The 17,269-nt window shown below is 41.7% G+C and overlaps 3 protein-coding genes across 3 annotated transcripts in view; 1 reads left to right on the plus strand and 2 right to left on the minus strand.

Annotated features, from left to right (window-relative positions):
* Positions 1-5,065, plus strand: part of LOC141905472 (uncharacterized) — a 30,634-nt gene extending 25,569 nt beyond the window's left edge. Inside the window, exon 3 of the mRNA XM_074794338.1 lies at positions 623-5,065. The gene's annotated coding sequence lies outside the window, so the exon portion shown is untranslated. The remainder of the gene's footprint in view (positions 1-622) is intronic.
* A 1,053-nt stretch (positions 5,066-6,118) lies between these two features.
* LOC141905009 (regulator of nonsense transcripts 2-like) lies at positions 6,119-11,107 on the minus strand. The gene has a single exon (XM_074793701.1). The coding sequence runs from the start codon at positions 11,105-11,107 to the stop codon at positions 7,496-7,498; it is 3,612 nt and encodes a 1,203-aa protein (XP_074649802.1). The 3' UTR covers positions 6,119-7,495.
* Positions 11,108-11,153: 46 nt separating this feature from the next.
* On the minus strand, positions 11,154-16,743 carry LOC141905010 (histone deacetylase complex subunit SAP30L-A-like). The gene is made up of 5 exons (XM_074793702.1): positions 16,628-16,743; positions 13,521-13,716; positions 12,950-13,072; positions 12,038-12,136; positions 11,154-11,292 (listed from the first exon to the last, which is right to left on the minus strand). The coding sequence occupies exons 2-5, from the start codon at positions 13,686-13,688 to the stop codon at positions 11,164-11,166; spliced, it is 519 nt and encodes a 172-aa protein (XP_074649803.1). The 5' UTR covers positions 13,689-13,716; positions 16,628-16,743; the 3' UTR covers positions 11,154-11,163.
* Positions 16,744-17,269: the final 526 nt, after the last annotated feature.

A 17,269-nucleotide genomic window follows, 5' to 3' on the forward strand; every position in this document is an offset into this window, starting at 1 on the left:
GATTGACTTTTTACCCAAAAATGGCAGTTATTTGCAAAAAGGGCACTTTTCAAAAATAATGAATACATCTGTGATTTGTAAGCCTATTTGGGCTGGGCATCCACTTTTTATTATATGTTAACCCATTAGCACTCAAGCCGCCCATATCCGCCCCGGAACTTTTTTCGTATGCTGCACGAAAATGGTTGTAATGAGATTTGAACCCAATAGCTTATTATAAACTACACACCTAAGTCGTCGAAATACCAAACAGAAATCAACATCCTCCTATTTCAATTGCGAGTATGAACATGACACATCTGAGCGCTCACTTCAAATCCAAGTAACTTTGGGTGAATTTCGGGGGCCAATAGGACATGATTTTGGTGGCCTACCTCATCAATCTTACATGAAAGCCTTTACTATTTACTTCCAAATAACACAAACTTGTAATGCATGGAAATTATCAGCAAATGAGCTATTCAGTATCGTGATGAGCTTGGATTTTACCTTGAATTTTCTGAGGAGTAATTGACACTACATAGTGCAATTCCTGAGTGCTAATGGGTTAATGGAATTATATGTGTATGTCACATAGATAAATAAATGAACAAATATATTATTTGATGATTTCTCTTTTCAGATGTATAACCAAAAGAATTGTAAAATACGTAGGGTAGTTAGCGAATACAACAAGAGAATGGGTGTAAAGTATGTACATGTACATCGAATGATCGTATTAATAATAAAAACATCGAAGAAATCATCATCGCGGTGGTGGTATCAAACGTCGCGACTTTTTACCTCCGAAAGTATCCGACGACGGAATTCATCGACGTATAATAGAGACGTCACTCGTTGAATAGTTGTAACGAGGAAACAGTAAAATACATCGGGAAAAATTGCGGTTGAAACGTTGCGAATCGTGGCTATTTGCGATTGGACGTTGATGACGGCTGGTGGAGACGGATTGTTCATAGCTGAATTATACAATTAACGCAATGTGCCGCTGCCTGGCTTTACTATTAATATTATTATTGCCTCGGAGCTGATGAAGCCGAGTATGCGTTAAATGCGTATGTGTTTTCGACTAACTGCGCGCTGTTCGTTTTGAATCTGTCATTCGTTGGATGACCACTATAGCTGCGATCCCGCGAGCAGGGCTGCCAACGTCTGAAAAGTGCTATCGGTAACAAATTGAATATTTTTGTTAACGTGTCATTGACATATGAAAGAAAATGCTCCCATTAATTGGTAATCAACAGTAAGACCCTCATTAACATCTTTCATATTTCTGTATGCATCAAAGAAATCAAATCAGTATTTCTCATTATAAATTAGTAACAAATACTGAAAATCAGAAACTGTTGCCAGCTCTGCACTAGTGCTTTTTGGCCCGTGCCAGATTGGATCCGGGCCAACGGCGGTTCAAACAGGTGCCAAATGGGCCCTGTCTGTTAGAGATATAAGCCACGATCACACAAGCATATTTGGCATGACCAAAAACGTCAGATTACCCTTAGACGCAGACATCGCATGCCACTGCATCATTTTGATAGCATTTTAGTAAGAGTTAATGATTAGCGTGTGAACACCCTCTGTTATAAAGCACGGGGCTGTTCCGGGCCATTTTGACCCGCGCCGAATTGTGCCATGTGATCGCGGCTTTGCTTCATCGACCTCATTGTGCTCAATCATACATGCAAAATATCTTGACAAGAATGAATTTTCAATCGAGTTTCATCAAAAATTCATGAACTTTTGATATCATGTAAATGTATGCATGTATACCGCATTCTAGGTTCAGGTTCTGGTCTGTCTTTCTTAGAGATATTGTATATATTACTCTATGATTGAGAATTTTATGGCGTGTCATCTACAACTTTGCGTGATGATTTAATTTGAAGTACTCGAATTCCGTTCACATTACATCGTTTTCAATACGTATCGATCCATGTCGGAGTCGGATATAAATCCGGCCGGTGCATTTGAAAAATTTCGAAACGATTACAACCGCTGTCTATCAATTCGTCGATCAAAATGAAAGTGTCGCTCGGATGCAAATTATTTCTTTTTTCATTCGTCGAGATCGATATATCTCGCGCGCGAGAGACGACTTTTCGATTGATCGAATTTTAAATCTATCATCTGTACGAACAGCCTATCGAACGCGCGACGTAGTTAAACCCCGATCGGAATTTCGCGAAGTTTCGGCGCCAGATCGGAAAATCGAAAGCCGGATTTTACCGTTAGATCCGCTACGACAGAAGATGGATCGATCGTTACGCGTGCGTACGAAAGGATGCAGTTTCACAATCGGGATCATTGAGGATTAAGAAAGTTGATTACTAGCACCAGGTTCTTACACTGACTTTGTGATTTTAAGTTCATTCGAAATTAAGCCGAGTTAAAGCCCATCGCACAGGTCGCATGGAAACTTGAAAACAGAAACGTGTTTCTAAGCGTTTATTGTGCTGTGTTGGTTGATGAGAAACAGGAAACGCGGTTTTGGGAAAAACGTTTCTGAGATTAAACGTATTTGTTTCCCTGTGTCTTGTGCATGGGCTAACGAAACTGAAACAATTTCTATTAAAAGTTTTCTGCTGTTGGAAATCTTATGCGCTCTCTAACTAATCAAAATCGAGGTAACAGTACAGAAAGCACAAATACAGAAAATCCTGTTGATCTAGATCCTTGCCCAACTCAAGGGGCTGTGAGTAACTTCTCATCAGAAATTAATCAAGATATTGCCGATTTATAGATTTACTGCATTTCTGTTCCTGTATATGAAAACAATATTGTAGTCATTTGTATCCCCATTCATCATTAAGTTATTTGATATTTTAAAGTACTTTCTTTGTGAGATATAATGTGAGTAGCCAGCTGTAGCGCCATAAAGTTACATGTGAGTAGCCAGCTGTAGCGCCATTAAGTTACAACAAGCAAACTCTCTAAACGGGTTTAGGGTTTTTTCTCTATAAATTGTTTTCCCAATCCATGATTTGTGTTTGTCAATGTGTTCAAAATCAAATATATATACAGTCAACCCCTGATATACCGCCCGCATCAGTGCAAACGATTTTGCATATAGAGAGTATGGCGGTATATCGGGGGTGTTTTACTATGTATTTGTATAGGGATGTACAAAGAGACCTGGCAGTCTAATCGAATTGGCCCGGGTTGGTTTTTGTAGCTATCGTTTATCCTTAATTGATGTGTAAATATATGTTGACAAGTACAAAACATATATGAATATAATGTTGTAAATATATATATATGTATATATATATATATTATACGAAGTCCTTCCTATTAGATAATGATGACGATGATAATGATGATGATGTAAGGTGTAGTGTGTGCGCGTGATAAAAACTATCCCAAGATTATTTTGCGTAATGATGTGCAAAATGATTATCAGTTAGTTCACCAGTTTAATGTATCTCTCCGATGCACGACGATGATGATGATGATGGCAGTTGTCTCGCCATTGTTGGCAAAATGTCAATCTATGAATTATCTAATCACGTTTTGGACGTTATTTTCTCATTAGCAGCCGATTCGTACGTACCACCCGCGCTCGCTGATTAGTGCCAAGGTACGAGGTACGATTAGAATGAATTATCGCCTTAGGTATATAGAATGAAGACAGGGTCCCCTAGTCCTGGAAAAGTTGAGCCCATCGCACACGATGCAGGAAAACACTGAAACATATTTCTGTGCAGGGGCGGATCTAGGGAGGATGTCGGGGTGTCCGGACCCCCCCCCCCCTCAACTTTGAAGTGCCCTCAAAAATGTCACCCACAAATTTTTTTGGCCAAGGTTTTCCACCTATAATATTTTTTCAACGCATGAAATGACCGAAACCACCCCCTAAAATGTTGTAGAAGCATTCGGAGTACATGGTGTTTCGTAAAAAGTGCCCCTTTTTCTTATTGGACACCCCCCCATGGAAAATCCTAGATCCGCCCCTGCTGTGTTTCCCTGTATCGTGCGCTACAAACCTAATCTTTGTGAATTTAGTAGTAATGGAGAATTGGGTATGTTTGGCCCTGGAAAAGGTACGGAAAATCAAATACTGCTAATAGCATTAACTTTGGAAAGATTTTCTTGCTTGGTTGACAGAACTAGTGGCCATTCTGTCAGTATACTGGAACTTACTGTAGGTCCCTCAGGCTCACGAAAAAGTTTGGTTAGGCCTACTTTTGGTAACTACATGTTTTCAGCGAGGACAAAAATTCAAACTTTATCACGAAACTGAACCCTTGTGTATAAAATCTGGCTCTAATTCAGCATATGCTCAATAAATATGACAGTGATTGTTTTGGCGTTCCAAGTGATGGTCATTTGTATGCAGGAGCAGCAAGCATTCACAGCTTAAATCTACTACTAATCAAATTGAAACCAGATGATCATTTCTGATGCGATGAAGCCTTAAAAGCATTTGCGATATCACATTAATCGAATTTAAAGAATTTTCTGAGAATCACTGGCTGTTGTCTTCGGCGCTCTGATTAGATTACTGACTCGTCTGTGATGAACGATATTAAGTGCCTGTTGAGAAGTGTTTCTTTTTTTTCTACTTGTACAAATTATATTCAAACGTCAGTCATAGCAGACGCCATGTTTGTCAGTCTGCAGTGCTTTACCTATTAATGATATAGGGTGGTGGATGAGGTTTAATTATTATCTGAACAAAGCTATCTCGCGGGTTTGAGGTTCACAATATAATCTTTCAGTTTAACTGTGGTATATTGGATATTGTAACCGAAAAAAAAGTTTTATTTATCTATTTGTGTTGAATTAAATGATGAATGTAATATATTGAAAACAGAGATAAATATTTGTAATGGTGTTTGTATCGTTTTTATTACTAAAAGTAAGGAAAAATCCCAACTGGTTACAACCAGTATTTAAATTTGACCAGAATTTTTCTCTTAGTTTGTACATTCCAGGAAGAACTGTACTATTTTGATTATTCTTATTTGTAAGTACAGAGATTTTTTTTACGAAAGTTCAAAATCGGAACTTGGAGATGCAATGTAAATGTTTTGCCCAGAATCTGTCAAAATGTTTGTATTTCTGATCATTGAATAAAATCTAAATTTCTTGAACAATTTTCGTAGTTAGTCAATGACTTGCTTGCAAGAGGTAGTCTGGTTTCTCCTCATGAGTACATGTAGTTGGACACCTTGTTGGTGTTGGTTTGGTAGAACGAGTCAACATGCATTCCTATCATCTCAATAGAATGGAACCTTCAAATCAATGCCCGCACCAAAAATCAGTTTTATGAAATGCATGTACTTCATGAACAGTTTTCCAATTGAGCCACAAAACTGGTTCACATGGTCATGACATTACAAAAAGAATGGCACATCAAGTTGATTGTGACTGTCCATGAGGATTGACTGGAAATTCCAATCATGATACAACAGTGCTAACTCATGCCGGTCACCACTGCCTTCAGGAAGTCATAGATATACAGTCAAGCCCACTTAAAGTTGAATTTTTAAACCAATTTTCTGCAGAAGCCAGTTTCGATTGTCTCCACACTTGCTATTTAAATTGTGCTCCCCGAGTCTGATTTTCACTAGTCAGAAAAAAATCCCAAAACATTCTAGAAAGATCTGATTTAAACTTTACCGTAGTTACTATACCATTAGTATGAGTACAGATCGTTTCTTAAACCAGACCCTTTGATAATGTTCCATTACTCCGAAAGAAGTGTAAGAAGCCAATTTTTCTGAGATTGCAGGCGTTTTGAATGCAGCTCCCACAGAGTGTGACAAACCCCTAGGGTGACTGAACACTAACAAATTTCTACTTGTGCAATACTGACCCGAGTGATTGAAGACAGAATCAACAGGATACCGTACATAATCGATTCTTTGTATATTCAGCTATAAATCAATTATGTATCTATTCAACCTTTTTCCAATCGCTTGTGGTCAGCTTTGCGCAAGTAGAAATCTGTTAGTGTTTAGTCATAATCTGTTTCTCCCTACATGTTCATGACGCATCGATTATTTTTGTGGATGGCCTTCAAATGCCCCCTCAGCAATCTCAATAAAATTTGCCTTCATATTCTATATCGACCTCAACTGAAGTTATGGGCCATTTTCCGAGGGTCTGGTTTCTTACGAAACACTCTGTAGTGTCCTATGAATCTATACGCGCAAGAAACATTTGACGGTTTATGAAAAAGATTTATTCCAACGTTGTGAACATCGTCATCATCCAGACATGTGTAAGATCAATATTAACACAATTAATTCCAGTCTGGTTGAGACATATACTCATATACAAATAAATCAATATTAAATGTAAATCGCTTGGATGGAACCCAACACACACACCATACGTCGGCAGATATATATCTATATCAATCAAAATTTCTTCCACATTCCCTATCAGTCTAAAGAGTGTAATCGACACCAGATTTGTGATTCGAGCTTCTTATTTTCAAATCTTATTAACAGCTTTTTAAGAGAACAGGATGCAATTTTTTCCAGTCCTCGTCCTTTGCCTAATAAAAATTTTACGTGACAACTCATAACCTAATACATACTATGTATACATATTAAGAAGACCCACACAGTTCAAAAATCATTTATACAAACGGATTATACGAAAAAAAAACCTTCAAAACTAAATTCTTTTTTTTTCAAAAGCGTACAAGTAACCATACACGAGATAACATACATTCTTTCTAAAAGGAAGCACCGAAAACATCCGAACATAAGCAAATTTGAGCCTATAACAGATTAAGTGATTAAAATAAGGCGGCTATTCCTTAAAACGCGTAGTAGTAGAACAGGGTAATCAAAACATCGGCTAGATCGCCTTTCCAACTTGATACGAGCAATCATATGAAAATCATAGAAAAATAAAATTCAATTTTTGCTCCCTTAACAGACTGAAATAGGTGATAATTTCGGAGGCAATTCAAAATTCAGTCAGAAACATGTTGTAATACACACGTACAAGAAAAAGCAAATATCGTCGTTCTGTTGTGACAAAAAATTGTGTATTTCTAATTGGAATGAGCTACTGGCATCATGGCACTTTCCTTTCCAAGAAAGGTGATGCCTTGAAAATATTCCGACAACCCATATTCTGAACACACCATATTCTGAGAATAACTACATATTACCCGACTTGATTTCTCACAATTGCGAAACAAACAGGTAATTACTCGGTGAAAAGAAAGCATTACTCATTCATTATAATCTGAAATCATCCAAAAATTGATTGGTCAATAAATTATAATCAAGCTAGATATGGCCCGCCGCCCTTCTTCTAAAATTGATTCTTATTGCAGAGAAAATATATACACACAAGTAGTGTTTTTCTGTAATTCGAAAAAAAAATTGGAGCTCGAGGAGAGGTGTACTATTGTTCATATCCATCGCACCATCCTTCGCTACGGGCCTAATCGACGTTCATCTCACGCGTATTGAGGGTCCTTTTCTGAATTCAACGATAAACAGTCACGAAAAATCGATCGTCGTCGAGTTCAAAACTTTTTCGATCCAAAAATTGCGTCGGCATCGGGCGCGCCTTTCGGGTGTTGGAATTTCAAACGGCGTTCCCGGTTCAGGTTTACGGGCGGCGGTCGATTCATTCCGGCGAGCATCTCCTGGTAGTCCTCCTCTTCTTGGCGTTCGTGTATGTCGAGAACGACGCGTTTCAAACGATTCTTCTCGTCGCGTTCAGCCTGCTCGCGTTCGATGAACTTCGTCGCGAACGTCGCTGACACGGGCACGTTCACCGGCACGAACTGTGGCTTGTTGCCTTTCTTCATCATCAATGTGAAGTTGATCGAGTTCATCGTCGTCACGACCGCCGATGCCGGCGCGTCGTCCGCCGCGTCGTCGGGCGGCTGCAATATTCCCGACGCGTCTGAATCGTTGTTCGCGCCGTACAATTCGGCGGCCATCGTCGACGTGATGACGCCGCGCTTTTTCGCCTTGTTGCACCCCTTCAGGTGCATCGGCATCGCGATGTCGACCGGCGGCGCTTTCATCGCCTCTTGCGCGCGCGCTTGCAAACTGTCGATCATCATCTTGTCGAACGCCGACATGAAGTCGTCGTCTTCCGTGCACTTCATGTGCTTCGGCCCGCCGGTCAACACGTGACAACGATCGTCGTTATTGTCTTCCCCGGCCGACAGGTAATCATCGTCTACCCCCTCGTCGTCGCCGTGTTCGTCTTCAGCTGTCAAACGCTGCTCAGTCAGCGATAAACTCCCACTCCGCTCCTCCGTGCTTTCCTGCGTGCTGCCCTCGTCATCAGACGCAGTCGCCGCCGATGAACGAGGTTCGCCGATCTCGTCGGCTTCGTCGGTCTCTTCGATCGGCGCGAGATTACCGTCGTCCGAAAATGACAATCGCTCCGGCAGGGCCTCGTCGAGTTTCGACTTGAATTCGTTTTCGATTTTGCCGACGGCTTCGTTCGCCTCGTCGAGCGTTTCGAACAACGCGATCTTCGCGCGGATCGCCTCCAGCGAGTCTTTCACCATGTTGTCGACGTCCATCGGGAACGGTCGCTGATCGGTCCAGATGGCGCGCGAACGTTTGTACAAATAGTAACGCTGAAAATACGTCAGGAAATAGTCGAGTTTCTTCCTGCTGCTGCCGCGGTCGAAGAACTGTCCGCACGTGTCCAACAACACGCACACGAGCCGTATACGGAATAGATGTTCGGGCTGATCGAGCGGGGACGGCACGCTTTCGTCGAGCGATACGCCGAACGTGATGAATGAGTACAACGTTTTAAAAACGACCGCGGATTCGACCATGCGATAGTTGTACAGTTCGCCGAGGTACTTCGCCGTGCTCACGCGACGCTGGTTGAACTTCGGCGCATTGATCTCCATGCCGACGCGCACGTCTTCGAGAACGCCGTCGACGACGAGCACGGCGATGTTCTCGTGAAACGGCGCAAGACCGGCGAGCAGATTCGCGAGGCAGTGAACATTGTTGAAGCGCACATTCCACACCGCCGTCAAACACTTCGCCGCATAGTTGCGCAAGTCGTCGTCGTCCCAGTCGAGTTTACGCATCTGCCGCAACATCTTCTCGACCGTGTGCTTCGTCAAGTCGTCGTAGAGGATTTTGCGGATGTACTCGTGCATCGGTGGTCGCTCCTTTTTCGTCGTCTGCACGGTGTCCGGCGGGTTGCAGTAGTAGTACGCGTTTTCGATCATCGCCGTGTAGCGACTGTCGAGGTGCAACGCCGCTTTCTTGCGCACCATCACATCGAGGTAGACTTTCGTGCGTTGATGCGAATCGGCGCTGCGATAGAGAAACCGGCCGCACGTGTCGAGCAACGAACACGCCATCTCGATGTTGTGGTGGCTGAAATCGTACATGAGCATGCGCAGGAAGTGCAATGCGTCCGATTTCGGAAACATGTTGAACTTGACGAGTTCGCCGATGAATCGCACCGTCTTCAACTTCGACTCGATGTTTATCTGGTCCTTTTTGCGTACGTGCCATCGGAAGTCGCTGCTGAGCAACTGCGCGAGTTCTTGCGACACGTCGGGCATGCACGGGTACAGAATCGCGACTAACCGCGAGTAGAACGGCAACAGGTCGTAACGCGTGCGCTGCACGGTAAACAAAACGCGCACGAGTTTCTTGCGATTCGCCTTCGTGTTCAGGTTCATGCAGAAATCGATCGCCGCCTTGTCGATCAGTTCGCGATTGACGCAATTCGGCAGCGATTGAATGAACGCTTCGAAAATCAACTTCATACAACCGCTCGTGTCGTCGTCGTCGATATCGGCTTCGACCTCGACGTTCACCGGTTCCGGTTCGTCTTTTTTGCTACCCTCCAATTCCATCTCTTTTTCGATTTCTTTTTCGACGTCTTCGACGTTCAGGCTTTCGTCTTCGACCGTTGTCGTCACTCCGCCGCCGTCGCCCGTCGCAACCTTATCCGACGTAGTCTGTTCGCTATCCCTGTACAGTATCCCCGGAACCATCGCTTTCAAATCGGGAAACGTTATGTAAAACGCCTTCGTTTCTTCGTCCTCGAAAAGTTCGACGTCCGCATCGAACGGATATTCGGCGATCTTGTCGCCGAACGCGTCCAAACCGAGCCCGTCGTTTTCGGCGTTCTCTTCTTCGGCGAACTCCGGCAAATCCTCGTCGAGTATGTCGGCGAATTGCGCGGCGTTCGATTGCAATTTCTGCCACGCCGACTGCGCCGCTTCGAACTTCTCTTTACGTTCCGTAGTCAATTCCCCTTTCATATGCAGCGTTTTGCGATTCTGACGCTCCATGTTCTTCAGGTTTTTGTGCTCGGCGACGAGGTGTTTCGACAACGACACGTAGTAATCTTTGATCAGATTGCGACACGCTTTTTGCCGATCGGCGACGAGGACCTGACTGCGCGGCACCGGCGTCGCAAACTTCTCCGACAACATGCGAATCTTCCGCGCCAAAAGTCCGGCCCAATCGTCGCCGCAGTGTCGACAGAAACTGAGAATAATCGTCAGATTGTTGTGCTCTTCTTTGTCGGTGTTGATCAGCAAGCTGAGCTGCGTCGACAACACCGGCAATCCGACTTTCTCCGAGAACACGCGAACGGCGACGAGGTCAGCGAAAAATCGCAAATCGACGCGTAGCTTACTGGCGTTGATCGCCTTCTCCTCTTTCTTCGACGGCAGAACCTTCAACCAATTCTCCAACAACGCCGGCGAAAACTCGACGTACCGCTGGTGGAGCAGGCTGCAAATATAGACAGCGCAGCCGACGTCGGTCATCTTCAACTTCGCCTCGGTGATTGCCGATGCCACCTCGCCGATGTACTTCGTCAAATTCAACGCGTTGAAATCGTTCACCAACGTTTCGCGTTGCGCTTCGCTCAGCGAGTGCACTTTCTTCACGAACGCGCGGTTCTTCTTCAAACTCGAATCGAGCTTGCCGAAAAACGACTCCGAATCGGGTCGATTCTCGGCGGCGTTTGAATTTTTCGCGCGTAGCTCCGCTTTCAGTTTAATCTTCTCTTCGACGTCTTTGATATACGCGATTAACGTTTCTTTCTCCTCCTTTTCGATCAGTTCGATGTTCTTCCCCTCGGAGCCATCATCCGGTTGTTTAACTTCTTCGTTTTTCTCCATGTTTTAACTCTTTTCACCTTCTTTGATGGCAATTATAACTAATATTCACTCGCGTACTAATTGAACGATTCCACTGCCTGCTTTTGTTGGTCGAAACGACTCTTGTGATTTTTTGCCATGTAGATGAAATACGTCAGGGCTTCTTTCTCCACAACTGGGATCGTTTTGAAGTGTCTCGCAACAGTCTGAAATGACACAAACGTCACGATATTCAGATCGCATCAGAAAAGATCAAATCACAAGATTTAGGTTCGGAGGGGCGACCATCCTTTCATTTTTACATCTACCTTCTGAAAATCTGCCACCCCTTATAAAATATCTTCTGCCCCTACCAAAGTGGATTCCAATATTCTATCAAAGCTCATAATTGAGAGCGTAATGAGCTTACAAATTAAACTTAATTTTCTGCATTTTCGCGGATCGTTAAGTTTTGCTACTTCAGCGGCCACGATGCCATAAACTTAACAATGAATACAGCCTCCTTAGAATTCTGTGCATATCAAATATTGAGTTGATATTGGTTAATTTTCAATGAATTAACACTAAGGACTGTGGAACCGAGTCCTACGTTAATTCGGATTGGTTGAATTTCATAGACCAGATGAAGAATTTTATCAGTCCAAAATGCGGTGTTAACATAAACAACAGTACAATACAACCACACACACCATCATCGAAAACAGTGCATAGGCCCCTAGTAATCATATTATTTGTTTACACAAAATCTACGAGACTTATAAAGGTTCAGGGTTAGTTGTTCCAAAGTTTGTCGATATTGGATAAATACTCTTAATTACAATGCAGTTTCAACGGTTGCGCTATGTTAGTAAATCCACTGATAACTTAGACAAACTTTCGAGCATTTGGAATGATATTACTCAACAATGTCACGGTTTTTTGCAAGAAACATCAACAAAAATCAGAACTTACATCGGCTAATTGAGCTTTATTCAATCCAGGTCGCGTTTGTAATTTGTAGTAGCGCTTGTATCTTCTCAACGTGTTTACAGGCATTTGTAAGAAGTCAATCTGGAATCAATTCAATCATAGAAACAAATAAAAACAAATAGAAATTATGGGAAAATGAGTGCAGGCCAATGTTTCAAATGAAGAGATTATTACACAAATCAGTTAAATTCAAATTTTCAAATTAAAGACTCAATTTTCAAACTTATTCCAATTTATCTATCATCTATTCGCAATTCAATTGAACTTGCCAAGTTCACGGTTTTAAACAGTACTATTTCTCGAAGCACGGTTTATACTTTTTGGTCATTCAACGATTTGATTAATTAATTAATAGAATCAGGATACTTCATACAATACATCGATTCAGTATCCTGATTAGATATGGCAAGAAAATGCACCGCCATCATCAGGGGCCAGTTGTGTAGTCACGGCTTAGATAAACAGTCTCAGAACATCTTAGCTGATTCTAAAGATAATCAAATAAGTTAATATTCCAGATAAGACCAGTCTATGGATTAAAGAAGTAGAACATTTTTGGACTTACGTCATGACTGTGCAACTGGCCCCAGGACTAATTAATTCAAGTTAAGTATAAGTACCTCTAGTCTAAGCCTAATCAGTATTTCATATATAGTGCCCGCTTCAAAATTAAGAGTCTAAGGGCACCATACTGATGAGGCTAGGTAATAAGATAGCCTTAAGAGAGTAAGGTATAATGTCATTGACTGAAATATATTTGATTTTTAGGACTCTTCCAAATTCAAGAAGTTTGTCGAGTAATTTCACAAATTTAGAGGGAGATTCGAGATGTTCAATTCAGACCGAGTTTCCAAGCAGTAGTAAGACGACGAGGGCAGCTCGTTGGATTCATACCTCGGGTAGATCGTTGTCCCTGTCTGGTGTATCACGATCATCACCGCTATCTTTTCGTTTTCTTTTGGTTCGTACACTTTGAATCATCGTCTTGTGGTAATCACAAATGTAGATGTGGCGTACCTGCACACGAAATAACAAGTAGATTTATATTCACTTATATCCCAGGTATTAAAAACAGATAGGAAACATCCCACACCACTGAGGCAAGTGCCCTACTGTTCTGTGTTCTTCCCTACTGTTTAAATCCCTCAACCCACTTAGTGCTACACCGAGCATTATGAGGGACCATGTATTTACTTAGTTTGTACGCAAAAATCTGCCAATTTCTATGAAACCCCTCCCCTTATACGCAGCTGTACTTTTCGCTTTACCCTCACTCCCAGTATGTACGCAAGAATGATATGTTTGTATAAATTATTTGAGATTTTTTTTTAAATCATAAAGAATGCGATAGAGAATATAAAGAATCCTTAAATCGCGACACTTCATTTTTTTAAGTCGCCCATCCTAATTGTACGAGTTCCTCATTTCAAGGTTTGTATGAAAAAGACAATTTTAAAAAACGTACGTTTGTATCGATATTAAGCTTTAGTTTTCTCTGAAGTACGATCTTTTGGATACGTTTGCTGTAACTGGCATTTCCGGCGAGACGAACGCAACGTGTACCGGACTCTAATAAACAGCAGATTTGATCTTGTGGTCCTCGGCTATCCTCTTCAGTACTAACACCGTTCATACCACCACCACAGCCACCTCAGCCTCTCCTGAAATACACAAACCCCAGCTGAACAGATCAAGCGAATAAGAGGCTAGCAAAAACGATCTGTGTTTTTCGGACATGTCATATTAATCAAAGTAGAGAGGTACAGTAGCAGGGGCGGATTCAACCAAAGAAAAGTATGTTGGGAGCCTTCAGACATCCTCGGATGGGACCAATTTTTTTACAGGTAGGGGGGCCAACTGAAAATCTAGAGGGTAGCAACCCCCTAGATCCGCACCTGTGTAGTCTGTAGAATTGTGGTGAAGGCCAGTGGATTGGCTGCAGTAGGCCTAGGTCTAGCTAAAATAGGGGCTGTCAAATGTTAAAGCGCAGATCCACACCTTTTCATATGGTTCGATCAATTTTATCAAAGATCACCGTTTCAGACTCAGAATATCATCAGGAATTCAGTGCAGTTGTTTATTTTATGATATCACCACTAGAGAATAGGTAGTTGCCCAGTTTTTGTCTCGAAATCGTCACGATTTTTCAACCGGATGCCATATTGGATTGAATGGTGAATCTGAAGTGGAGATCTGTCAAAAGTATTTGCTGAAACTATGTTTTGTGATCCAATCAATTTGAGAAAGAAAAATAAAATTTTCTTATCAAGTTAAACAATTATAGGCCTATCAGACAATTTAGCTAGCATTAGAAACCCAAGTGACAGTTGACAGAAATTTGATCAACTTAATTGTACTGATAATCGACACATTGTTTCAGTAAGGATTCGTAAGAAGTCTGCATAAGAATAACGAAATCCAAGATGGCATCCAGTTAAAAAATCGTGATGATCTTGAGATAAAAACCGCGCCAAAATTCGGATTTCTAGTGAAAATGACATGAAATAAATGATTACATTGGATTCCTAGAAACATTCTGAGGCTGGAACAGTGATTTGTAACTCTTAATTTAGATTGTGTCAGTCACGAGAGGTGTGGATCTGTACTTTTACAGCTATGGCGCTATAAATATAATTAGTTAAGTGGAACACTGTCTTATCGCCAGTCCTTTTTTCACTCAATGCTCTGCAAAAACTAGAGGCATTAACAATTAACAACCTTTGTCACCGTTCCGTTTTCGTAACTACTGTCTGTCACACCTCCTCTCCGTGCGACGTTTTGGTCCGTAATTTCGTTAATAAACAGCTTATCTACCTTTATTACGCATCAATTTGTTCAGTGAGGACTTTGCATTCAGAAATAAACAACATTTTTTACTAAAGTTGTATTTGTTTTCATTTATGAGCGATAGTTTACTCGGCATACGCTCGCGTAATGCTGAAAAATCCGCTCCGCGGACGCTCGGAAACATTACAGTGATGTCATCACCTGCTCATTAGGCCCGGAACTATAGCAGAATCAGAGAGACTCAAAAGAAGACACGTTGACGCAATGGTTTCTATACTATAACTGAAGATACTTTATTTCCACTAACATACAGAATGGCGGGTTGCTGGGACGCACATGTGGTCCTAATAAGCTACTCTAAACTGTGGCAGCGTGAGAACGCGGAGAGAATGAGGAGAGCGCGAGAATTATCGACAATTAGCATATCAAAACACAGTAGGTGGCGCCACGTGATGGGCCATAAAAGCCGATTTTCAGAATTATGCGAGCATATGCTAGGTAAACTATCGCTGATAGATGAAAACACAAACAAATCTATGCCAGATCATGATTTATTTCTGAATGCAAATTCCCTACTGAACAAATTGATGCATAATATTTAGAGATAAACCGATTATTAACGAAATTACCACAGGCACTTGAATATGGGCTTTGATAATGGATAAATATCAAATAATTCACCAGCGATACGTTGTTCCTACTTCGATAATCCGCCATGTTTTATAATAATTTACCCATGATGCAACGCGCGCCCGTCGTTTAACTATACTACACAGAAAGGCTGGAAACGATCCCATCTCCGTAGTGCTTAAATCTACCCGCAATTATCGGGACAGCCGAACACTGCCGATGATTGCCGAAGTACGTCCCAAGTGTCAATTTTAATCCTGAAATATAATGAGCGCCCATAATTTCAATTGTAGATGATTTTTTGGAAACATTGACACTGTTTTAGCTCCATTAAAGATTTGAACTGGCAACAAAATTGATTTTTGAAAATTTGTGATGCCTCTTCGGGATTGCTGTGACGTCATCAGTCCCGATATTTGCAGGTAGATTTAAGTATTACGGAGATAGGTGCGTTTCCAGCCTTTCTGTATAGTATAGTTAGACGAGGGATGCGCGTTGGATCATGGGTAAAACATTTGCATCATGGATAATTAAGATGGCAACCCCGTTGGTGTTTTTATCGAAGATTACGATAAATCTTATCATTTTTAACACACCAACAAGGTCAAAGCCCATATTCAAGTGCCTGTGGAAATTACGGACCAAAACGTCGCACGGAGAGCAGGTGTGACAGACAGTAGTCAACTAAGCCAAGGTGGGAAGTAACTGAACGCCCTTTTTGTTCAGTCGCAACGTATTTCAGTATCGGCCATTTTGGAATCAGGCTCAACAAAATACAACGACCGTGCTCAATTGTGTGGTAAATTTCCGGACCACAGTTCCGACTAACTGACATTAGGTTTCATCTATTTCGACTTACTATAAGGGGTCAATTCATTTATTACGTACGCAGGGGAGGGGTAAGTGCAATTGCGTACTGTAATGCTTAATGTATATGAAAAAATGGTCGATTTTGCGTACAGAGGGGGAGGGGGGTTGAAAAATTCAAATTTTATGCGTACGTAATTAATGAATGATCCCTAAGTCTAATCGAATCGACGTAACGAACGGAAACCACCCAGACTAGTTTTATCATGGTCTTTCAGCTTAACAATTTAAACACTATTTAAAATTTAAATCATGAAGTATTCTACTTTGAAGCACGCTTCAGCTTACCAACAAGTTTCCCGACGCAAAAAGCGACAGAATACACCCGTTCTTTGAGGATTTGGCTCAGAATGGTACAACAAAACTAACGACGTTACACCAGAAATTTGTGAGGAAGCACCGGCACCGACCGAAGTGAGAATAAGATGACGTCACATAAATGAACACGATCTATCCGGGCTTAGGTTCGAACCCCAGCGTGACACTACCATGACAGAAGGGTAAACTACGCAAACTAACATAGCAAATGCCAAATATATAACACATTCTTCAAGATTAAAACCTCAAATAACAAAAAGGTGGCTTACTCACTTTTAAAAAAATTATCTTTATTTGAGTTGATCAAACAGAGGGCTGAAAATTGGCATATGATATTTGATACAGGTGTAATAGCCATCCATACAACTATTCCATTGTTTAGCTTCTGCAATGTGGTTTAGGCATAGCTGTGTTTTTGCCACCTCAGCTCGGATGAGCGGTTCATTATCGCATCATTACAGTCGAATTAAATATCGGAGAGCGTGCTCTATTGTTTTTCGCGTGACGTAATGGCATATTTAAACGAATAGCGATTGAGAAACGTGATTGGCTGCTACGTAGGCAGATAATGATATGAACGGCGGCGACGGACTCTGATTCGCCACGATGCCG

Source organism: Tubulanus polymorphus, chromosome 5 (assembly GCF_964204645.1).
Source record: "Tubulanus polymorphus chromosome 5, tnTubPoly1.2, whole genome shotgun sequence".
Lineage (NCBI taxonomy): Eukaryota > Metazoa > Nemertea > Palaeonemertea > Tubulaniformes > Tubulanidae > Tubulanus > Tubulanus polymorphus.

Coding starts and splice junctions, on each gene's coding strand:
- LOC141905009 (XM_074793701.1), bottom strand. CDS start 11,107: ATGGAGAAAAACGAAGAAGTTAAACAACCGGATGATGGCTCCGAGGGG.
- LOC141905010 (XM_074793702.1), bottom strand. CDS start 13,688: ATGAACGGTGTTAGTACTGAAGAGGATAGCCGAGGACCACAAGATCAA. Junction 12,137..12,949: donor GGGACAACGATCTACCCGAG/GTATGAATCCAA, acceptor AATTGATTCCAG/ATTGACTTCTTACAAATGCC. Junction 11,293..12,037: donor ATAAAGCTCAATTAGCCGAT/GTAAGTTCTGAT, acceptor GTGTCATTTCAG/ACTGTTGCGAGACACTTCAA.